Raw genomic sequence first — 24592 nt, forward strand, 5'->3', positions numbered from 1 at the left:
GTGATTTAATTTGAACATATGCAAATATGGGTTACCAATAACTGTTTTCATCACGGTGTAGTCCACTTTCAGTAAAAAGCTCAATAAAGTTTACAAATCTTATATGACCAACAACAAATTAGTAATCCTATTCATGTCAAATAAAAAAACTGTACGGTGCCTATTACCTGCAAGGTACTGTGATTAAAAGCCAGAGTCGTTTATAGCCAATCGTTTGTTCAAGTCCTCTCTCTCTCATCCAACCACTACTGAAGATAGTGTATGACTTTATGACAGAAATAGAGTTCACAATAAAGACTTGTACAAAACTCCTATTATTTTTGTTCTTGAGTGCAATTTTCTTTCAGAAAGAAAAGAACGGTGGCAGTGCTATGACCGCCTGCGTTTTGGAGCAGGATTTGAAACCTCTGTTTCAAATACCTGGTGTTCTGGAAATTTTATTAAGGTGACGAATACTAAGGACGACAGATGTATCAACCTGAGCGCTGCCTAGTTAGACACTTGAAAGTCATGTTCTAAGAGGAAAGGCCTTAACTTGAACAGTTAATAGCGCTACAACATATTTGTGCAGCTTTCCTTCATATACAAACTTTCGCCAGATGGTTTAAATTCAGACAAGGATATAAGCTGGTAATGACCTACAAAAGTCGTGCGTCCAAGTGTTCCCATGTCTGTCAATAGCCTATATTATAATAGTGTAATTTAAGCACCGGAATTCCCTTGACAGACTCTTACTTTGTGACACAGCTCCGGCCAGACTGACTAGCTCTGGGCGCCGGGATCTGGGTCCCACCAAGAGCTCTGAGCGACTCGTTCCCTCTGGATCAGGGCGGGTGTGTTGCCGGAGTCGCCTCCTATTGGCTAAATTCTCGGGGACTGGCTGGACTTTCCGACACTTGATTGGACGGAGCTGCCCCTGTAGGCCGAGGCCATTGGAGGCTGCTGGAGCCAGGGGGCGGAGCCAGTTCCCCAGGAGTCTTGACCAAGCGCGCTCCGCGGCGAAGCTAGGCGCCGGGCGCGGGGCGCCGGACCGGAGCTGGGCCGGCCGCGGGGTGCGGGGGATCCCGGCGCGGAAGAGGTCTCGAAGAGGGCCATATGGTGCCGAGGCTGCTGTCTGGCGGCGTCTCCCAAGGGCAGTCCCGGCTTTCCCCCGGCGGCGGCCGCTCGGAGACAGCATCTGTCAACGCTCGCTCCTCCTCTCGCCTCCTCCTTCGGCCCGGCCGGGATCCGTCGGCGATGGCCGCGGGAGACGCGGGACCCGGCGCGCCGAGCCCATCAGCTGTCAGGCGAGCGGCGAAGCGGCCCGAGGGCGGCCAGAGACACACAAAGAACGCGGTGAGCGGCGGCGGCGGCGGCGGCGAAAGGGGGCGGCCAATTCGGGACGGCAGCTCCCGGCCGTGCCCGCTGGTGCCGCCGCCGCCGCCGGGGCTGGGTCCGAGGCCGCGGAGACAATGCAGCGGGGCTCACGGTGCGGGCGTCCGCGCTCCCCCGGCCCAACTCGACGGTCCCGGGGCTCGCCCAGGCCCCTCCGGCCGCCCCGGCCCCCGCCCGGGAGAGGGGCGCCCCCTCGCTCCCGCGGCCGGGGACGGAAGTCGGGCCGCCGCCGCCGCCGCACCCGGCAACTTGCGAGCCGGGAAAAGTTTGCGGCGCCTCCGCGGGGCGGCGCGGCGCGGCCCGCCCCTGACGTCCGCGGTCACCGCCTGTGACTTTCTGGACTCGTCGTCAGCCCGGGCCGCGGCGCGGACAGCGGGGACTGCGGGGAGGGCCGGAGTTGGTCCGAGGGCTCCCGCGCCCGGGGCTGCGGGTGAGTTGGCTTTGGGCGCGATGGGCTTAAGTGGTTTGGAGCACCTGGGCTTGGGGAGAAGGCGTGGAGAAAGCCTTTAATACTTTTTAGAGCAGGCAGGGAGAACAAATAAAAGTGAGAAGGCTTAGGAGGCGCTGACATGCCACTGACGCGTGAACCGTATCCGTGGGAACCCCTCAGGAGCCGGGGCCGCCGAGGGCCTGTGCGAGAGGGCTCGGGAGGGGACGGTGGGGGGCGGAATTAGAAGGTCACGCACCAGCCTTGCCTGTAACTGGCTCTGCTTGACCTTGGACAAGTGACTTAACCACTTAGATCTCCTTAGGGGTGATAACATGAGGACACAGCTACATGAGCTACATGTATTCCCTTTTTTAAAATACATGTCGGTTTGAGATTTTCCTGGGCCTCAACGTGGTGCACGAGTTGTGAAGCTCTAGGCCAGGATATATTTATGCGCCTGGATTCACCTTTCAGTCTGCTGAGAAGTAACTTTTCAGTCTGATGTTTTCAAACAGTCAATAATATTTCAAGAGATTTTTCATTGAAAAATAAATCACTCATTAGTTGTTTTTAAAAAGCTTAAGACTGTCTGCTTTGCTGCACTATCTGAAGTTCTAGGAGCTGGGCGGGGGACAGAGACCAAGCTTGAGGGTGAGGTGGGCAGGTGCCTTCAGTGATCCCTTCATCCCTTCTGGACTGGGTTTAGGGGGAGAACGAGGCTTTTATTATACATAGGAGAGAGTAAACAGGGTAGGTGTTTTGTTTTTGTTTTTGTTTTTTAGTTGTTTTCTTTATTGCTTCTTTCTACTGAAAAGTTTTGTGGGGGCCAGTGGGGGAGGAGGCTCTAACTTGTGACAAAGAAAGAAAAGAAAATGTCACTTACAACCAACGTAAATCTTAAACTAATATAAATCTTCCTTACAGGAACAGTAACACGTAATGCAAGTACATCTTGATCTAATTTTAATGAAGGATTGAAAATAGCTGCTGTGTTCAGTATCACTGACGCCAAGACGGCTCACTTACATAATCTCCTTTGTTGGAATGTGTTAGTGGCATGTATAATTTTGATAAATTATTAATGTTAAAGGTTTGGTCTGTTAATGGTATTGAAATATTTTAATCGTGGGTTGTGTTGCAATACAATGTAGTGTTAACTTTAGGTTATCATGATAACCTGCATTTTTCCATAGAAAGTGAAAAACACTTCCTAACCAAAATTTTCTCAACTATTAAATGTATACTCGTCTGTACTGAATACAGGAGAAATTATTTTGTTCTCTCAATGATAAATTCCCCCAGTTTTCTCACCATTCAAGAGGGTGCCTTCTAGATGTCAGATGCTCCATTGGGCAGTTTCTCTTCTTGTGGAGCTTATAACAACAAAAGTTGACTTTAAAAAATGTAAGTGGATAAATATAGATACTCAAGAAATATTTCCTGAATAAAGTAACTAGTTCTCGGATAATAATAATTAAAAATGTTTGCCAGCTTTATAAAGAGAATTATTATGCTTTAGGGGAAAGAAAGAGGGTATCAAGGAAAGAACTGGCAGAAAAAAAATGAGCTTAATTCCAGTATCTAGCCTGAAAATTTATAGCTTAAAATAGGGATACAGATTTGGAAAGAGACAAAGACAAGTGATAGGATTTCTAGGAGAAAGATAGCCATATTGATTTAACATAATACCTTTTATGACCTAGCTTTCTTTGAAGAACACAAACCTTTGAAAAAGTATGTTTCTTAAGTAATCAGCAGCTGTTTGCATTGTGATTGAATGTCTAATTAAATGGCCTAATCATAACCATATTTCACTTGAGTACTGTGATTTTTAAATTCATTTTTAAAATAGCATGAAATAAAACTTTCAGTACAGTTGCATGAAGGAAAGTGTATCTTTGAAATCAACTAAATCTGCAGTGAGAAAATTATCTCCAGTCTTACACCAAATATAAAATAAGCACTGGAAATAGCATCTTGCCAAGAAGGTCTTCACTCTAGACAAGTGCTATGTGTGTGGAGAGAGCCTATGTGGACTGCATCATTCATGAGATATTTTGTTTTCCTAAGGGACTTGTGTAATAGTCTTTGGAGACATCAGGAAAATAAGTCCCAAAACATTCGTAAGTCTGGAAACTTCTGGAAAGCCTAGCGGCCTTATTTAAAAGTGACCACTCAACCTAGAACATAGCATTGATATACAAACAAACAAGCTGGCTTTGTAGAATGTGCATTCTCCTCAGAGCAGGTTTGCTGGTTGGACAGCTTTGTAGGGGGTTAGAGTAGTATATCTGAGAGTGTGTTCCTTAGACCACCTATATCAGAATATTCTGTAATATTTGTATAACGTCACTCGGGCACCTTCCTACACTTAAAGAATCAGAATTTCTGTGACCAGAACCTAGAATCTGTATTCTTAACAAGCTCCTCCCAAAGTGAGAGTTTATCACATTAAAGTTTGAGAATTAGTGTTAAGAGTTTTCTTGCCAGTGTTTAGTGGCAACTGCTGCTTTTCTCTAGGAGCATTACCAAGCATCCCCAGATGCTCACTGCTCTGCTCATTTCCCCTCCAGCACCAGACATGCTATGGCTTCATCTCTTCTTAGGGCCAGGGAGCTCCTCATGAACTGCTTCTACAAGCAAACCAAGACACCACCTACAAGCAGAGTTAAGGCTGCTTTAGGGCACAAGACCCAAGAGACTGCTCCTGCTATGGGATACCACCACCGCCTCCTGGGCAGCCTGTCTGTGATTTGTGGGAGTGACAATCCCAGCCACATCCTTTTCAACTAGGGAGATGAGGTTTCAAGCAAACAATTGGGAATTGACCCCAAGGGACAGAAGGCCTGAAAGACAGCAAGAATGCTGAATGGAAAGCTGTCCCCTCAACACAGTTCAACACTCACATTTGAAAGTTTCAGTCCTAAATCTGACAATTTGGCAGGCAAGTATGTGTCTACATGTAGGCCCTCTTCCTCTGTCAAAACTTCCATCTACAAACCCATATAATGTGTCCTATAACCTCTTTATCCATAAAATCCCTGATATATAAATGAGGATTTTCATATTGAAAAAATAAAACGTAAGAGTTTAGGAGAGAGGTTAAAACTTAGGCTGAGGTGACAGCACACCTGATTTAAATCCTAGCTTTGCCATTTTGCTGCCTAGGTGACCTTGAGCTGAATCCTTGACACTTTAAGCTTCAGTTTCCTTAAAAAATGAGGATAATAGTACCTGCCTCATAGGAGTTTTGAGTATTAAGGTTATAAATTACATAAGATAAAAGTTAGTGACAGATAATAACTGTCACTCAGTATGTACTCCATATATGTAGCTTTTAATTTATTATAGTAACTTTTAACATTTTCTTTTTTAGCCCAGGAGTCTTGCTGTAGAAGAGGGACAAGAGAGGAAGACTGCAGGAGAAGATAAGTAGCTCTAGACACAAGGGAAGTTCACATCACTAAATAGTAACTGTTAAGCAGAGGGAAAGAAACAGGAGAAGTATGCAGACCACAGTGCCAGCTAATAACCTGGATTTCCTTGTGTATCTCCCTGGCTTAGCTGCTGTCTCCTCTACCCTCCTCCCTTTTTGTACCACCTTATTTATCTCTTTATATACTTTTTTGACTCACTTTGAGAAATACTATGTAGTCTGCTATAAAATTTTAATCCTGGTTTTGGATTTTAGTATCAGTGACCCTTAACCTTGCAGGTGCTTAGGGTGGCAGCTGTCTCTCCTCTTGGGATCTAGGTTTTGGAATTATTGAAGAAAAGTTGATTTCTATCTCTGACCCCATCGGAATAGATCCACAATTCGACTCCAGATTTGCCTTCGGAGAAGTGTGTCATTGTGACATGGGGATATGATCAGAGAGACCTTTGCCTTCCTCTCTTTTAAAAATATCTTTACATTCTAGAGCTTTTACACTTTATGAAGTGCTTTTTCTTTCAATAGTTCATATGTTCCTTATAATAACCCTGTAAAATACTATTAATATTACTAGCTAGACCCCTATGAGGCACCTCAAATCTTTCTCTACCATCATTCTCTCTTGCAACCCTATTGCTACACTAGTCTTTGCTGTCTTCACATAAGTTTTCTAAAATCAAAATCCCTTAATTATTCTCTATTTGTGCCCCAATCAAATTGAACCTCCTCTGCCTGGCTTATAAATTGGTCTTGAAACCAGGGTCTCATCCTACTCTAAAAGCTTTCTCTTCATAGTTCCTGGAACATGGTCGACTCACTCACCACAGTGCTTTAGCCCATATTGCTTCCCTCATTAGTGAGCCTCCTCTCAGAACACCCAGATTCTACCCATTCTTCGATTTCCAGCTCCTCCTTGGAGCCTTCCTAGATCCTTTTAACACCTTAAAGATCTCATCTTCCTCTGAATTCCAATGGTAACCACAGCTGTTTGGTCAATTATAACCTGGTCTTAAAGTCCTAATGGAGGGAAAGTATATAATAGATTTGATGCACATCAGAAAGCACTGGACTAAGTTTTAAATAGTTGACGTCTACTAAGGAGCTGAGAGAGCCAAGAGTGGTTGCTCTGCCTTTGTGGTTCTATATTTCTTGAGCTGTGAATGTGGAGAGGTTTGGGCCAGATGATATTGATGGCCCCTTCTCATGCTGAGGTTCTAGGACAACTTAGCCTTACTTATGTGGGATGGGATTAGGGCTCTTACTGAGTTCTTAGATGAAAATGCCAGGAATGGGTGTACTCACTGCCTTTAGGACTTGGTCTATCCTACAGATTGCTAATGCAAAACTTGGCAGTTTTTGAATGCTATGTACCTTTTTCGGTAAGCTTTTTAACCACAGCATTCTGGGAAGATTATTGAAGGATGTATTAGGTAGTAGGATGGTGTATTAGGGACAATAGAGGGTTCTCTTTGTGAATGACTTCCTTTGATGGAATAGATAGGGACAGCTATCAGATAAACCTTAGTCTTAACATTTATAATGTACTTTGCATTTCATCTTCATTGGATAGTGCTATATGATAAATAGTTATATTTCTAATCATTTCATAACTTGAAAAACATTTAATAGTCAAATCTCTAGGATAGATGCTAGATGACTTTCTAGTAATCTGGCGACATGTTTTAAGTCTGTATATGTATGTGTATATATCACATGCATATTACACTTGAATTAAGAAGGTATCCCTAAGTTATGAGGTGCTATTATACATTGACCAGACTTAAGAATATCTCTTAGAAGTGTGTTGACATTTAATTGACCTTTGAAAGTTCATTCTGTTAATCATACTCAAAGTGCCAATGCTATGGTTGACTGCCCTGGTGTTTTTACATTCGGTCTTTACATTCAGTCGTGCCTAGCATATAAATTCTTCAGCACAATTGCTACTTATTTAGCAAAAGTTTCCTTTCTTCTCTGAAAATGTGAGCTGTGTTTTATTTTTGTATCTTTTTTTTTTTTTTAAACTTTGCTTCAGGCTGAATAGTGTTAGAGAATTGAATCGAAATGTTTTCCTGTCATTAGTGGAATGGGGTGTGGCTTCTTAATATAGGAGTAATGGAAATTTCTTGCTTAGTTGAAGTATACTTTTCTTTTGGCAGAAGTTAGGACTTTTAGAGGTATAATGCTAAAATTTAGAGAAGCTTAACACTTCAGCACATATTTTTAGCATAATAAACTTGAAAATCTTTCAGTTCCTTTTGTGTAGATTAAAACTATCAGTAGTAATACTTTTTATTAAACAAGGATTCAAAGGATCTATTTCATAGCAAACTAATTATATTCCTTGAATTACTGTCCATGGAATTTTATTATAAACGATGTATTTGTTTTAAAAAAAAGTCAAATATATTTATTTTTTCATAGCTTAACATTTCATTATGATCACCTAGAGAACATTTGCTGAAATGTTTAAAAATTTCTGGGTATTAAATTTATGAAATGAGTCTGTGAAAATAATTTTTAATATGGTTAGCTGTCTTACAGGTTTCTAAATTAATATTTTCTAATGATCATAGAAAAGTAGCTACACTTTTTGCTAAATGTTGATAGAAAAATAAAAAATTATAAAGGCTAATTTTTGGTAATTTATTTTTGCAACTCCAGACATTTTTATTTTTATTTTGTCTTAGAAGAAGTTTTTAAATAGGAAAGATAAAGTTTCAAACAGTTTTTATTTTCATTAATTTTATACTTTCAAATATGTAACTTTATATTTGAGATGCATTTATTCTCTGTTAATAAGTTTTGATGACATTGTGTCATTTATTCACAAGTTACAAATATGGTAGTAGTCTCATTTCATGAAGCTGACATTTTCTCATCCTTGTCCCTCCTTCCATATTGTCCTTTCTTTCTGCCTTTTTCTGTTTCCAGCTTTATAACTTAGAGCTGTCCTTTTCATCTCATTATGGCCCCACCTCCAAGGGAAAATGAGTCCTTTATCCTTAGTCCAAACATTTAACTTCAAACTCTATCCTTTTTTTAGACTATACAACGAAGTGTCTTAAATAATAGCTAAATAATACATAAAGGATGCAAATGACTATAAAGCTGAATAGTCAGGTACAGTATATCCCAGACTAAGGGTAAATTCTCACACTTCCATTTTATAAACTGTGGATTCAACACATAGATTTAGTTTAGTGTTTAGTTTAGTTTAGTTTAGTTTAGTTTAGTTTAGTTTAGTTTAGTTTAGTTTAGTTTCAGGTATGCAGCATAGTGGTTGGACATTTACATAATTTATGAAGTGATCTCCGGGATAACTGTAGTACCCACCTGGCACTATACATGGCGATTGCAATATTATTGACTATATTCTCTATGCTGTACTTAATATCCCCATGACTGTTTTGTAACTATACCAATTTGTACTTCATAATCCCTTCACCTTTTCCATCCAACCCCTCAATTCCCCTCCCATTTAGCAGTCACCAATTTGTTCTCTGTATCTATGAGTCTGTTTTCATTTTGTTTCTTCGGTAATTAAGTATCTCAAGACCAGGCTAGAATTGGTTAAATACAGAACATTAAGATAAAGCCTGGTTCCTTGTGTAATCTGTCTCAGTAATTCGACTGGACTGATGACACATATTGACAAAATTAGTATATTTGCTCCTTTCTGTTTGAAGTCTGTTTTGCCATCATAAATTGCTTTCTGTCATTTGAATCCATATTTATGGATTCACAAATAATTTATTTTATTTTCCTGTTATTTAACAAATGTTTATACTTTCATGTACCAAACACTATTCTAAACAAGTATTAATTTATTTAATCCTTACTCTATAGTTATAGTTATTACTATACAGTTATAGTTATTATCATTTTGCAACTGAGAAAACTGAGGCACAGAGTTTTATTTTAGGGTAGGGCCTTAAGTGAGAGGTGAGAGGGAATTGTAGGAAGAGTACATAACAGAGTATTGCTAAGAATCAACAAAAAGGTGTGCAAGAGTTTTGGGAAGATGAGTCTAGGTTGAAAGATTCGGGGACTCACCTGGGCCTACTGGCTCTTTGTGGTTCTCAAGGGGCTGCCTGAACCTTTAGGCCTTACGTCCTAGCATTTCTCTGGATTCAAGCTTCTTTCTCAATTGAGGATTTAGCTTCACTTTCATCCGGAAGCTTGGGTATCACAAATAGCAGTGGAGAATTTCTTTTCCCCAGTATTAATCTCAGCCCACTTCATTCTCACATCTTGCCCTATTTTGTGTATTAATTTGAAAATATTATTCAATGGTGTTTATGTATGTGTGAGACTAATGTTAAGTAACGAGATTAAAGGACAAAAAGCTATCTTTTCTGTTGGAATTGGGGATGAGAGAAGATGAGAGAACAGAAATATCATAGAAAAGAAGAGAGATTTTGGGGGGAAAAAAGCTGGTGAAAAAATGAAGAAAGAGAATTACTGATTTGCTTCATACCCACACCTCCTCCCCAACTTAACTGTAACAGGCAATTTCACTCTATTTGCCTGTCATGAGATTCACCAGGGAGTTATGCACTGTGGGAGTAGAAAATTTCTCCCTTTTGCATTTCGAGACTTGGGTGTACTACTTTGAGATGCCACTGGTATCTAAGTAATATTTGTTTATACTGGATATTTTTCTCTGTAGCCTTTGTGGATGGGGCTTAGAATACAAACAATATTGTTAGCAGAACTGCAGGTACTTGATTGCTGTGTTTACTTTACTAGTTAAAAAACTACCAGAACCGTAAGACTTCTGAGTACATTTAAAAAATACCACAGGCAATTTTAAGAAGAGCTTTAGAAAGAAAGAAAAAATAGGAAAAGTTAAGGCTTTCAGACTCTAGAATGCCAACCATTGTGCTACTTTTTTTTTNTTTTTTTTTAATAAATGTTTTCAAAGAATCTAGGGTAGTTTCATCAATTATTTTTTAAGATGGATTGAAAATACTCTTCTTGTAAATAAATCCTTTTCTTAATAGATAGTTTGGGGAAAATAAAAATGTGACACTTTTGTTTTACAGAATATATAAAAATTTGGCACTTTTGTTCCATAGACTATAAAACTAAGGTTAATTCTTCAAAGAACTTAGGATTTTTTGGATGCTGTGTAAATCATTTCTAATGACATTTCTTCATCAGATCACTGATCTGAAAGTATTTTCTGTTGATTTATGACTATGTTGGGAATCATTGAAATTGTGACGCTTCCAGAACATCCAAAATATATGGTCAGTTTTGCCCTTAAACTTTCTAATAATTCATTTTATGGACCCCTGAAATCTCTTTCTTTGTCCTGTTCCCTAGCTCTCTGTAGAAAGGTACCATTTTTCAGCAGCATTTATGAAAAACACTTGGTTTAAATAACAAAATGTTGAGCTAATCTAAATGATCAAAGTACTAATTTGAAGAAATTAACTTATATTTAAATAATTTTTCATTTTCTAAATAGAGGAGCCTGATCTTAACAGGTTTGATTAGATCCTTATCAGTAAAACAAAGTAAAGATTTTTTTCTTGATTATTGCATGGCAATGTTCAGACATTTCAAGAATCACAAATAAATTACCTTTAGAGGCTAGAAAGGGGGAAAGGGAGTTTTTCTTTCCCATTTGTTTTTTTTTTCATTTATTCGTTTTTTTCTCCCATTTGTCCATCCTTTCCTATAATCATGAAAATGGTTATTTTCCACCTCTGTTCATCAGATGTTTCTCATTTGTACATCCTAGGTGACCACCACCAAGTTTTTCTTAGAATTATGCAAAAGTGGAGTGTGGGCCTTTAGAAGGTAGTGAAAATCATCCCACACTTTCTCAGACTCTTTTCTTCTCTTAGGGTAAGAGAAGCAAAATAGTAGTTAGGATTTGTCACGTTGTTTCTGTGGCTGCCCTGTTTGGTTGACCTAAACTTTTTTACCTCAGTTCTTAATGCTTAAATCTACAAATGAAATTAGGGTCAGTCACACTATATTTCCATCATCTATCCCTAGTGGTTCAAATTTAGTACAAGCCTGCTGTTGAGTACATATTAATTAGGTGAGCGTAATGGGATGAAATCATAACATGGGTTTTTTAATAACTATTTTTTTAATCGAAGTATGGTTTTTGTCTTATGACTTTATAGTTATTTTGTTGAAATCTAGAAAATCCTTATGTGAGCTGCTAAGCTGCTGATAGCCCAAAACAGTGTAAGTCAAACATTAACTTGCACTAAAATTACTGAGTGTCTTTGATTTTGAGATCCAGTGAGGTATTTCAAATTAACTTGCCCATTCTTTGTACAGAATGGTGTGAAGGTCTTTCAACCAGATTTCACCGTTAGACTCAGAATGAGAATTTTTTATCTTTGTTTTCTGTATGCTATGTCGCTGTTTGCCACAAGTATGAGGTATTTGAGCCTCTTTCCTTTTGCTACTTATAACCTAATTCCCATGCCAGACAGTATTGGAGATAATTAAGTTGTTCTACTGAAAGCTTCGTAAGTCAGCTACTAACTACACCGTCTGTGAATATACTCTCAAACTATCTTGTAGCCCTGCTATTTTTAAAAATATGTGAGTGTGGGAAGTGATTGTGAATGAAGTCAGGGTAATTGGTACTTCTTTGTATTAAGAAAAATCACACTAGTTAAGGGAAGACTGCTTCCCTGATTAGTGTATGTTTAATTTTTAAAAAAGTCTTCCAATCTTCTCCCATTCCAGTTCTAACCCTACCTCATAAATTCAAGCAATGAAGGAATTAGAGTCACAGGATTTTATAGCTGGAAGTATTTTAGAGAGAATCTGATTAACTCTTATTACAGTTGAGGAAATTGATGTCCAGTGAGGTCAAATGAGATCATGAAGCAAGTTTAAAAGCCCAAATGACATTAGTAGTTTATTTCCTTTAGTAAATACTGTTCTGATTAATCTGCCCTAACATGTTCATAGTCAGAAGGTAGTAATAAGGAAAAATAACTAATGTGTATGGTGCTTACGCATACATATCTCAGTCATTCCTCAGAAGAGCTCTGTGAGATGCAGGTATCATAGTTTACATTCACAGAGAAAATAGGCTCAGTGTCAGCTCAAGAAGAAACCTGCCCGTGAAGTCATCTATCAAAAGGGCCCAGTGCTCCCTGCCTTCCCACTTTCCACCTTGACAGAAGCATCAGGTGGTCTCAAGACAGTTCTCATAAACCACAGGATAGGGCATCACATCTTCATATGATAGCTCTGGCTCTAAACATGGACCAATTATTAACTTTTGTCTATTTCATCACTTTTAAAGAGGAGAAAACCCTACTTTTTAAAGACCTGTGAGTTAATACATTTAAAAAAAGAAAAGGATGCTAGATAATTGTAAACAAAGTGCATTTTAAGACTCTCCTCATTAACATTTAAAAAATTCAGCTGGCATATATTGAGCACCTACTATGTGTAAAGTACATTATGCTCCAGTAGACACAATAGTGATTGAGACAGAATCATGGTCATCAGGGCTTATGTAATATTCTCTCTTTTCAAAGATTTATTTTTATAGAGAACTGGTCTTGAGAAATGTCTATATTACTCTTAAGTTATGAGAAATATTCTCATATCTGAAATGGATCATTTTTTCCTAAATATTTGTATTATTCACATTAAAGAAAACAAAATACAGAAAAGTAAAAAGAAAAAATTATATGTGTATATTCTGAATGTTTAACATGATAATACCATTTTTCTTGGCTTTTCTTTAACTTAGGATATTTAATGTATATCATTCACAGCTTTGTAAACATCTTTTAATCATTACATAATTTTAGAAGGAGTCAGTTTCTAAGTATGTCAATAATCTGGCTATTTTTCTATGGCAATTACTGTTGTTATTTTATACAAAATGATTAATAAAGGACTCTAACCTTGACTACTATTAAGAAATACTTTCTAAAAATATATTTTTAAATGAACTAAGGGCAAATGACTTTCAAGCCTTTCTTTAAGAACATCAAAACCATTTAACTTGCTTATAATATTTATAGAAATGTCAACTATGTACAGTTGACCTTTAGTAGAAACAAATATTTTTTAATTGTGAAATTTATAAACAAAAATGTTTTTTAAATGTAGTTTCCATTATAGAATATATTCCTCTGAAATAATTTCTCATTATTGAGAAGATATAGAACTAATGTTGAATTTTTACTGTTTGGGGAAATTTAATAGCTTCGACTTAAAAAAACAAACACAACTGTTTGAATTCTGAATTCTGCCATTGACTATTACAATCAAATTCATCTTAAATTCAATTAATGTCTATTCAGAAGTAGAACCTTATATTTCAGCAGAACTGGGAGGGTATTTCTAGGTAAGGGTTGCTTTTTCTGAGAAGGCTAATGGAGCAGGAACCCCTGAGTGGGGAAGAGCTGAGTCAGCAGGTGGTCTGAGGGATACAGTCTGGGAACTGCTGACAGTGATGTGCCTGAAGGGAGGGAGGGAGAAGGGATGGGAGGAGTGGGACGGAAAGTCCCTTATTAGCCTGAAGGCTGAGATGACCTGACCCTTTGGAATCCCCCTACCTAGTGAGAATGCCAGCCAAAGTAGGAGAGGAGGGGCTCTGGACAGATGGGGGAGGAGGATGATAACAACCACAAAACTCTGATAAGCTTGGAGAGCTCCTATCTGGGGAACCTTGACCTCGATTTTTGGGATTATTTTAAAGGAGAGTTTAGCAATTGAATAAATATATAATGAATGAATGAGTAAATGAATTGTTTTATCACCAAAGGATCTGGATATTTGTTTGTTTTTATGCTTATCTTTTTTCACTTATCAATTTTAATGTCTAACTTACAACAAAAACACACTTTTATTGAATTACTACTAACTATATATATTCAAACCCACACCCTCCCCAGCTCCACAAATGATTCAGAAGAGCTTACAACAAGCAAAACATCAGAATAGTAAAGTGAATGATGATGTGATTCCAGGTCTCAAAGCCTTGCGTCCCTACCTGCATGATAATGATAGTAAATGCTTCATCATACTGTGGCAGGAATAAAATGAGTCTGCATAGGCATTGCCTGGCATACAACAAAAATGTTATATTAAAGTCGAGGCTATAAACTTAACGTACACATAGTTTCGCTTAATTCTCAACTTATTTTGCACTACCATTTTATTAGAGAATGTTATTTGAACAAAATATTAATTTCTAAAGTAGAAGCAGTTTTACTGTCTAAACTCTTTAAGCTCTACATTATCCAAGATAATGCTTTTCTCCCTAGAATTTGGATTTCTTAACCTTCCGTGTATGCACAATCCATGGGAAAATGTTTCCAGTAAATGTTCCTAGTTTCAAGAAGCAAGGACCAGGTAGGTCTGTATTTCTATTAATTACCAAAAAAAAAAACGAAAAGAGAAAGTTCATCACTGTCATTAGGAAGAAATATAATGAGAAATGGAAGGCTTTGAATCAGGCTTCAAACCGTATGGACTACTAAATATAAAGTATAAATAGAAGAAAGTAAAGATTAATTTTAAAGGACAGAATTTTGTTTGTACACTTATTTCCATTTCGGGCCAGTTCTGTGTGTGCTTTCTACAGAAGGAAGCAGGGATCACTTGTGTTTCTTGTCTTTAGATGAGTTTTCTGAAGGAAGAGATAGGGGCCAAATGCCAGTGCTATTGATATAGTTTGCCTAGGACCTTGGCTCTCAGAGAGATGGTGGATAGAAGGACACAGAACAGGTCCTGATATGAAACACTCCCATTCCTAGCGTGCCACTGCGAACATTCAGAAGCCAGAGGGAGTGGAGGTTAAATGTACATGGAGGAGAAAGGTGGAACCAGAGGGAGAAGCATCATTTTCTAGTGGGGTAGGATCACCTGCATGCACCTTTGCATTTCCATGGGCAAAAGGGAGTCCTAGTATAAATAAATAAATCAACAAATAAATCAACAAATAATTTGATTTGTTATCAAATTAACAAATAATAATAACTTTCACCACCTACTGATTAGTGCCTAAAATCTCACAATTCAATGGTAGGTCATTTAAATACTCTGATATCTTAAAATCCAGAGAATTGGGTATGTGAAGGGAAGGAGTGAGAGGATCTTGAGTGGCTATAATATTTTAAGCTGTTCTTAATTATGTGTAGCTTAGGAAAATGCATGATTATAGGGTCAATAAGAGGGTAAGACTGAATGGTTAAGGGTAGCTAAGAAAAAATTTTAAATTTGTTCTGGGGCCAGTCCTAAACTGTCTACCACCAGAAGGAATTAATCCTTCAAATAGTTAAAGCTAATGTGGGGAAGATTATAAAACCTATCCAGGATATAGACATCCAGAGCTATACTTTGGGTTGGGAGACTTTTAAGAACCCTAACAGTGTCTAACAGCCAGGATTCCTATGGTTTTAAACTAAGTAGTTTTCTGTGAGCATTTCTAGAATTATAAAAAACAAACTAGAGTCTGATGTATTGAACACAATTATTCTGCCATATTTGTTTTTAATTCATGATTTTTAAATAGATTTACTGGTCACATTTCTCAGATAGTGGGAAGATTTTTTTCAATTTTAAGCAAATTTATTTATTTCCGCCTTTCTAGATTAGTAGTTCTCTGCCAAGAAGGTATGGCAAAATCATTTGAAAGCTTTTGCAAAATACACATACTCAGCACCCTGCCAATTAAATAAGAATTTCGGAGTGGAGCAGGCAGTCTAGGTATGTAGGGTTAGAAGAAATTGCCCTGGTTATTGTTCCAACCCTCTCATTTTGAGAATTGCTGCTCCAAATGGAACCAATACTGCTCAATTAAAAGAAAACAAGCAAATAGTTTAAACAACATTGAGTCTCACTTAAACTGGCAAAATCGTTGGGATGAATCTGCTTTACCTTTCACAGAGATTTCATCTAGCTGATGTCTTACTAAAAAAAGAAAGCTCATGTATACAGACAATGAAGTACTATGTTGATGCTTATTAAATGCCCTTCCATTTATGAACCCTTGTAACTAAGATCTTATGATTTCTCATGCTTTGTTTGTTGAATTTTTTCATGTTTATTCATAGAGCTCTGAACAAAAGGCTGGGTTTTCAAGGTTGTACTAAGGTTTACTATCTCTTTCATATGTTCACTGAATTGTTCTTTGAGATTGTTTGCTTAGTATGTAGTAGTCACTTAGGGTTCTTCGTTTTTAATTTAATGTTACTATTTAAAGTGCTAAGATTCCAAGGCAAATAGGGGACCTGTCATCTTAAGAAAAATTTATGGGAGTAAAAATATTTTCTTCCTGTAAACAGTTACTGCTATACAATATCTTCACAGGGTGTAAAGCTTGTTATTTATCTGTTTTAATTAAGAGTACCCTGCCTACTTGTGACTAACTTAAAAGAAGTGGGTGTCTTGGTGAGAAGTTCACAAGGTTGGTAGCTGTAGCTGAGTTTGGTGAACTGACTCAAGCCCTAGTCAGCAGTGGTATACAAATGCCAAGTACTAAGAATTTCTGGAATGTAGAATCGCACAGCACTGATAAAGTTTGCTTTGTTCCCCTATGTGACTTGACCCATTGAGAAAATGTGGTTCCCTAGGAAGTTTTAATAGTTCAAAGTACTTAGTTAATAAAAAAAAGAAAAAAAAAGAAAAAAGCCAAAACATAATTGAGCTTATTTTCACCTGCTGCCCCAAAGATTAACTTTCTTAACCTTAATAGGATAGAGTTACCCTTTGCTTTGAAAAAGTAATTTATGGAGCTCTTCAGATTTGTTGGTTTCAGTAAACATGACACTGTTTGTGTGGATTTTGTTTTTGTTTTGGTGTCTCAAACTACTAAGACTTCTGCAACTTAAGAACCTTATGGTAACTTCATCTAAAAACAAATCTCCAGGAAAGGCACACCCTTTTCTGTATCAACTTAATCTTTCACTAGACTAGGAAGGGTTTTGAATTACTTCGGGAAAGTAGTGACTGATAGAGCTTAACCTTCAGTTTTCCTCATTTATTTTCATAAGAGAATGGGAGTGGAATTCAAAACATTCAAATTTGGAGTTAATGTGCGTCACTCTGTTTCGAGTGATAGGTTCTGTGTTTTTCCAGTGGGAAACTTAGATCCACAAACTGATATATGCCTGTTATAGACCTTGTTATTCCATTCTGTTTTTCTCCTGATTGTTGCTTACTCTTTCAAAAACCAGCTGACTATACAAGTTGCCTCTGGGAGCAGATTTCAGAGCAAAAGTGATATGTAAAAGCACGTAAGTCTTTTTCGTGTGTGTCAGAATTTATGTTTGAAACAGACCTTTTTAAATTTTCATTGCGAGTGTAAGTTCACTTAAATATAGCATTTAAAGTTAAATATGCACTCTGTTAAATAATTTAATTTCTATGGTCACTTTCACTCAGAGAAGGATTTTAATTACATAACGCATGTTGAAATCATTTTAGTAACTCTGCCATTGCCTATTTGTTCCTTGTAGCAAACAGTAAGGGATGAAATCCATTTGCATATATTGTCTTATTATATCACAACATTTTATAGGGACTTGATAGATGAGTAATAAATATGCATTAAATATTTTGTTTTGAATTTGAGACATCCTCTAGAATATTTCTGTGTTTGAATGAGACAGAATTGCTACCTGTACGTCTTAGAAGAACCTGCTAGGGAACCTTCTTCAGGTTAACCAGACAGAAAGAAATATATCCCTGTTGACAGTGAGCAACTGTAAACATCCTCGACTGGAAGCTGTGAAGCCACGGATGGGCTTTCAGTCGGATGTTTGCAGCTGCCTTCTGCCTCGGACTTCAAGGAGCTACTTTAGAAGCAACTGTCTTGTTAACTCAAACCGAATACCTTACTTTCTCTTCCATATATTTTTACAAAGCTTAGGTGAAAATGGTATAAATTAACTGACTTTTAAACCATCTCTGTTCATTTTTTGAGGCCTTTAGCAGAGTAGGAAGAAAAGTGCCATTTGTGTATATAGAACTTGCAATATCAAAAAAAAAAAAAAAAAAAGGCAAAGTATTCCCTGGTGAGGAATGTATTATAGTGTTTTCTTTAAAAAAAAAAAAAAAAGTGTACTAAAGCCATGTCCTTCCGTTTATTTTGATCTGTGATTTCAAAATAGGTGTTTTTTAAAGAGCCATTCACTAACATCTCTATAAATGAAATGTAAATTATTTGGAAAGAAAAAAAAAGTAAAGACCAGAATGAAGAGTTAATTTGCTTTATTTGGATTAAACCTCTTTTATTTTTTTAAGGTTCAGTCTTTAAGTAATAAAGTGTTTTCCATTCAACAAAGTACCCAAAATAAACTAGCTTGACTCAACCAACTCTTATTTGAAATATCTATTTGGTCTTGATTTAGCTGATGAGAATAGTATTTTAGGAATTTGTTGATACTGTCTCTATTTAATTGAACTGTTAATTTTGCTTTATGTAATCATCATATATATCTCTTAAAAATAATACATACACCAAATTCTACCCTAAATATATGAAGGCAACCTAAGATATTTAAAAGAACGCTGTTGTGGGTCTCTGTGAAGGACCTAATTTCTAACTTGGCTTTTTTTGTAAATCTGTATTTGTCTTATTGCACTTAAATAGTAGAAATGAGATACTTTAAAAGGAGACAAAGGTGACATCCTTTGTCCTCTAATACATAGTATCTTCTAAACATGCAGTATTTTCATTAATGTAGAAATCAAATTTCTGTTCCCCATCAATGATGTTGATAAGATGTGATATTGAAACAGTGTGACCATCCACTATTTAAAATTCGATGAAACTATAATTAGCTGGGATGGAGAGAGAAATGCATAGTTATGCCTTTAAATTTCCGTCATACATAAAACCATCAAGTGAAAAAACTCAATTAGTCATGCTGGGCCATGAGAGGTTAGTAGACTGCCACTGAAACAGGTGGGAGGGGTGAGGGCTTTCCATCTGCTAGGCCCTAGGGTCTAGAACTGAGAATGTGGCTTGTTTTTTAATAGGTAAACTTAAAGCACTTAGAGCAAATAACTCAGCTGTGTCTCATGGTAAATGACCATAGATTTGGAGAAATGGGTAAACTTTTCCTAGTTCTTTGACCTTCACTTACTTCAGGTTCTTCTGTGTAATTTCACATGCCCTCCCTTTCCTCGCTGCCCTCTAAATATTTTATTTCCCACTTCTATTTAGTTATTTCCTTCATTTAAGTAATTACTTATTAGAATATTCTAATCTACAACATTCTTAAATATTCTTAAGCCAACAAATACAAACCATAAAACATTCTGGGTAGTTTTGAAATTAATACCTATTATTTATTATGTGCTATGCCCCACATTTCCATAATAATAATCTAAAATGCTAATTTAAGATAATATCAAAAGTATGTTATTTATATTTGGAATAAGATCTGGATGCAATTTTTTTTATTTTGGAAAAATTTACAACTTTTAAATTTTACAGTATTACATTTTTATAAGTACCTAAACAAAGTAATTGTGCACTTAAGATACTTTAATATTTAGCATAAATTAGAAACTATTGCTGATTGCTTTCTTTTGGTTTTTCTTTATGTAATTTTGAATTTCATGTTCATATCAGCATAATGATATATATATATGGTCTAGAACATAAAATTCTTGAAATTGACTGCAGTAGGTCAGTTACTGAAAATAAAACACTGTCAAAATGTGTGCTAAATAAATGTAAACTGAGTGTTCCTATAAAGTTTGTAATGTAAAAAAAAAATCACCACACTGAGTAATCATCATAACTATTGTATAGTTTTTATTTATGATTTTCCACAACAAAAATTGTCACATCCTTGAAAGCGAGATTTTTAAAGGAAGTACAAGAGGTTCTAAAAGTGGCAGTGGTGACTCATTTAAATGATACTTATTTTTCCTGACCTTAAAACTCTGATTTGAACCTGCGCTCCATTTTGTAGTGATGCTATCTATAAATATTACACATGTGTGAAAACTTTAGAATGAATAAATAAAGAATAAATAAAAACAGGGGTGAAGACTTTGGAGGCAAAGGGAGCTGCTATACCTGTGAAACACGCCTCTGCCCAAGAGTGCTCTCAGACTTGGCTCATCTTCTTTCACTAAAATTGTAGCTAAATATTACCAATGGAGGGAGAAAAGCTATCTTGAGTGGTGTCAGTTTGTGGTCACTTAAAAATAATAATGCAAAGATGTCAGTTGTTTTTCTGTACCAGAAGACTAACCAGAGATAATTATTTCTCTCAATTTTTTAAGTGACTTACTGAAAGCTTACTGAAATTCTTCATGAGCCTATCTTAGCAGTCTCACTAAAATAATGGAGACTTCCTTGTCATGGTACTATATCAGAACACGTGTTCAAAATAGATATGGAAGATATGTTCGATAGTGTGTACTATAGTTGTTTGTGTGCATGAACTAAACTGTTAAATCATTTAAGAAATTGGGTTTTTTATAATTATTGTTTTTCTCTTCATTTTTACTCCTCTTAATGGCAAAAAGCCAGAAAATAAAATGGAAAAAAAAATAAAACCTCATCCTGTGAATGTGCTTATTATTCGAAATAATAGTCAATGAATTAAATATTATTTAAGAGGCTTTTTTAGTTATGCATGAACAAGTATATCTCACTGATACACACTTTTTAAATCAGTGTAAATGTGGTAGGCAAGTTAATGTTGCCAAGTGATACTTAATCTGCCTCTCCTAATTTGTATATCTAATTATTATATAAACTTAATGATGCAGTACTTTGAGAGTAGAGGCTTTTTAATGCAAATTAAAACGAAGTAGATTGGGGATTCATTCAGCACAAACACTAAATGTGAACTTACTGTCCCCAAAGGCTTCACTGCCTGCCTGGTTAGATAAATTAATGAATGAACTCCTGCAGGTTCCTTAACAACTCTGAGTAAAATCAGAATCTCTCTGCAACTTTCACTTAAAAAATGACACCATGAGATCTTAGGATATAAGATACTTTACTGGAAAGCGTGTCGGAAATGTAAAATGTTATACAGTGTGATAATATAAGCCCGCTATTGATGTGCTTCCTTGCAGGGATTGTGCTCCAATTTCTGAATTTTGGATTTGTTTTTTTTTTTAGCTAACAAGTTAAGCTCTTGAACAAATGCTTAGACCAATGAAGGAAAATGTATGTAAAAGGGAAAGAAATGCATAGTTAAATATGTAAATAAATGTCTCAATGACCTAAAAGAGTAGCACTTACAGCCAAGATTGCCACTGTAGAAATACATTTATTTACAGGATGTGTGATGTTAATGAATAGAAACATTGTTACCCTCTTTAAATGAAGATTTCTTTGCACTGAGTATAAGTATGAGTCAGAGGATTGGTAAAAGTTGCAAATTCAGATATTCAAATTGGCATATTCATGTTTTACACATAATAGATCTTTCTAAGTGCATATTAAGGAATTGGTTTTGCTAAATTTCTTACTCTTTAATTGTGTTAAATTAAAATTATCTTTGGAATTATAATCTTTCAGACTGTCCATCTGGAAAATATAATTTTAAAACATTTATTCTTTTTCATATACTTTCGGTGGCTTTCTTGGCCATGTCATGTATATAGTTGTCTTCTTTTCAATTCTCACTCTGCCCTCTTACCCCAGTAGATCTGTATTTTACTTAAAATAAGTTCTGACAATCAGATATTGAATAAGAAATTAAGAAATTTGTACATTATTTATGGAAAGAACAATGCTCAGTTGTATCTTCAACCAATCATCTAACCTTTCTACACTTCAGCTTTAGTTTCTGGGCTGATTTTATTGATTTCTTATAACCCGTACCTAAATCTCTAATTAAAAATAAGTCATTAGGAATTGTTACAAATTTTTAAAATGTAAGGCTATTTTAATAGCATAAATTCAGTTTGTCAAAATGAATTTACTGAAATGTAGTTTACCTTTTTTGTGTGTAGAAAAGAATCTATTCAGGCTATTGGTACATATTTAATTCTTATTGAACGTATGATAAGCTAATAGCTAATTAAAGCCAGCTTTAAAAACTCATTCAGTTAGTTTCCCACCTGAGATAACACTAGGACGAGTGCTGAGAGAAGTAAGGGTTATGTTCAGGGCTGGAAAATTAGCTTCCAGGGTTTGATGAGCAGTTCCATCTCCTGAATCTTGGACATGGTAGCTTACTTTTCCAGAAGAGAATTGAAAAATGACTAACACCTGGGAGTGACTACACCTAGCACTACTGATTATTTTTAGGTTAGGGGAGATTAGAATACCACTAAGGGCAGAAGGACTTTTTTCTTATGAAGGATGATTATATCTTAGGTTAAGATATTTCCAAAGGGCTACAGTGCGTAAATGCTGTACTGCCCCTCTTTGGAGCCTCTTCTGAAGGGGTTTTCAGGATTCATTTGTGCCCCATCTTCTTCTCTCCCCCAGCTCTCTTAGCCCCAGCCACACTACAAACAACCTCTCTCTAGTCCTTTGCATCCCAAAGCTTTGCCCTAGCTCGCTCTTATGTATAAGTTGAATACTTACCTATCTCTACCCGCAAACACAGCCACACACACATACTTTAGGTCTCATACTTAACGTCATTTCTTCATGGGACATTTTCCCTTATTCTCTTCTCTTCATGGGCTCTTTCTTTGTCCTGAGACAAGAATCACGAGAAGCAGCCCATCATGTAAAATTCTGGGGGGATTAGTCTTCCAGGCAGAGGGAACAGGAAGTGCAAATGAGAAGTTGGATTAGGCAAAAATTATGAAGTATTCTAGTTCAGAAAGAGCAAGACAGGATCAGAGAAGTTAGCAAGGAACAAGTAATACAGGGCACTATAGATCACAGTGACAAGTTTGAATTTTACTGATCGGCATTGGATTAATACTTGTTATCATGACATGTTCTTTTAATTTAATTTAATTAAATGATAGGACCTCAGTCATATTGACTGACCCTATCAGAACATGGGTAACTTTTTTTTAATGATGTAGAGCAGCTTGTTTTGATAAATATTGAGTGCCTCTTGTATAAAGAATAGTGAATGTTAGGGGCTGAAGGATAAAACATTGAAAAAGACTTGATCCCTGTGGTTGCTCATAAGGTTAGGATGAGATAATGTCATGTGGACTAGAGACCTAGGATTACCTGACTCCCACTTAAGACCAGCCACCCCTCCCCGAAAATGTCTCATAAGAAATACATGCTAAGAAAAGGAAAAGCAAGCAGAACAACATCACTAAGTAGAGCATCCCTCATCCCCTCCCCCTACCCTAATACAGAACACTGATAAGCTAGACTGAACTAAGGAATCATTTATTTCATACTCCTTTAGCCCAGAGCCCCATATTGGGCAGTTCTCTTTATGAGAGATCTTGAAGTTAAGCATCTAAGAAGATGAGCACACTTTACTGCTTACTCTTGAGAGGAAGAACATCCACAAGAAAGTTTATCCAAATGGGATAAAGACTATGCCCATGTCTTAATGAACCTTCAGCTGAGCCCAGAGGCCAAGAAAATGTCAGCAAACCTGCTCCACCAAATAACAACATTCTTCCTCTTTGTGTTGGTATCTGGGGCGGAGGCAGAGGAGTCCAGGAGGAAGAGGGAGGAGTGCAAGAAAGGGTGTTAATATGCACTCATACTCCCCTTAGACTCCAATATTTGCCCTCAAACAATTTTTATTTAGGTAGAGTTGATGAAATACATATAAAATAAGTAATAGCGGTTTATAATGTCCTAAATAATGATAGTAATAATGAAATCCTGGCTGACATTTATTGAGTATGTGCCAGGCACTATTCTAGATGCTTTGTATTAACTCACAGCTTCATCCTCACAATAGCCCTGTGAGGTAGGTGCTATCATAATTTTACAGATAAACAGAGTGAGGCACAGAAGGCTAAGTGACTTGCTCAAAGTTACTCAGTAAGTGGAAGACAATCTGAAGTAAAGAATAGAAAGAGCTGAAGATTACACAAGAAAGAACAGCCAATTTAATCTAGAAAGATTGTGGAAGACAGCATGTGAGTTATATTTTCCCCAAGTTGAGGACGTGAAGTACAGGGTGTGTTTGGAGAGTATAGGGAAGGTGACTCCCTGAAGAGGTGCCTGGTTTGACCAGCTGCCTGATTGGCCCCTTAGCAGATCATAGGGAACCTGCAAGCCATGCAGTCAGACACTGCTCTGGAATATGGTGGAGGTTTTGAAAATGTGCAAAAATATCTCTTTAGGCTTATGGCAAGCCGTCCTTTTAAATAGTGTTGAATTATGACATAAAATTATGCAGAAATGTTTTGTTTCTCTTGAAAGCTAGAAAACAAGGGATGCTCTCGCTGCATCTGTAAATAGGCTGCTGTTTTTCTTTCTTTTT

At 37.0% G+C, this 24592-nt stretch overlaps 1 protein-coding gene and 1 long non-coding RNA gene across 5 annotated transcripts in view; both read left to right on the forward strand.

Moving 5' to 3' along the window:
* Positions 1 to 961: 961 nt before the first annotated feature.
* Positions 962 to 24592, forward strand: part of LOC120594975 (translation initiation factor IF-2-like) — a 97487-nt gene continuing 73856 nt past the window's right edge. For 3 of the 4 annotated variants that reach the window (XM_039853210.1, XM_039853212.1, XM_039853209.1), the window contains exon 1: positions 962 to 1804. In XM_039853210.1, the coding sequence (XP_039709144.1) occupies positions 1096 to 1804 (709 nt within the window). In that variant the 5' untranslated portion in view covers positions 962 to 1095. Of the gene's footprint in view, positions 1805 to 5180; positions 8547 to 24592 lie in introns of those variants that run through there. The other variant, XM_039853211.1, reaches the window with a different exon arrangement.
* The window catches only part of LOC120594976 (uncharacterized), a 17654-nt gene continuing 1610 nt past the window's right edge, over positions 8549 to 24592 (forward strand). The window contains exon 1 of the long non-coding RNA XR_005650751.1: positions 8549 to 16653. This is a non-coding gene — a long non-coding RNA (uncharacterized LOC120594976). The remainder of the gene's footprint in view (positions 16654 to 24592) is intronic.

The sequence above is a fragment of the Pteropus medius genome, unplaced genomic scaffold (genome assembly GCF_902729225.1).
Source record: "Pteropus medius unplaced genomic scaffold, Ma_sr-lr_union100, whole genome shotgun sequence".
NCBI classification, from domain to species: domain Eukaryota; kingdom Metazoa; phylum Chordata; class Mammalia; order Chiroptera; family Pteropodidae; genus Pteropus; species Pteropus medius.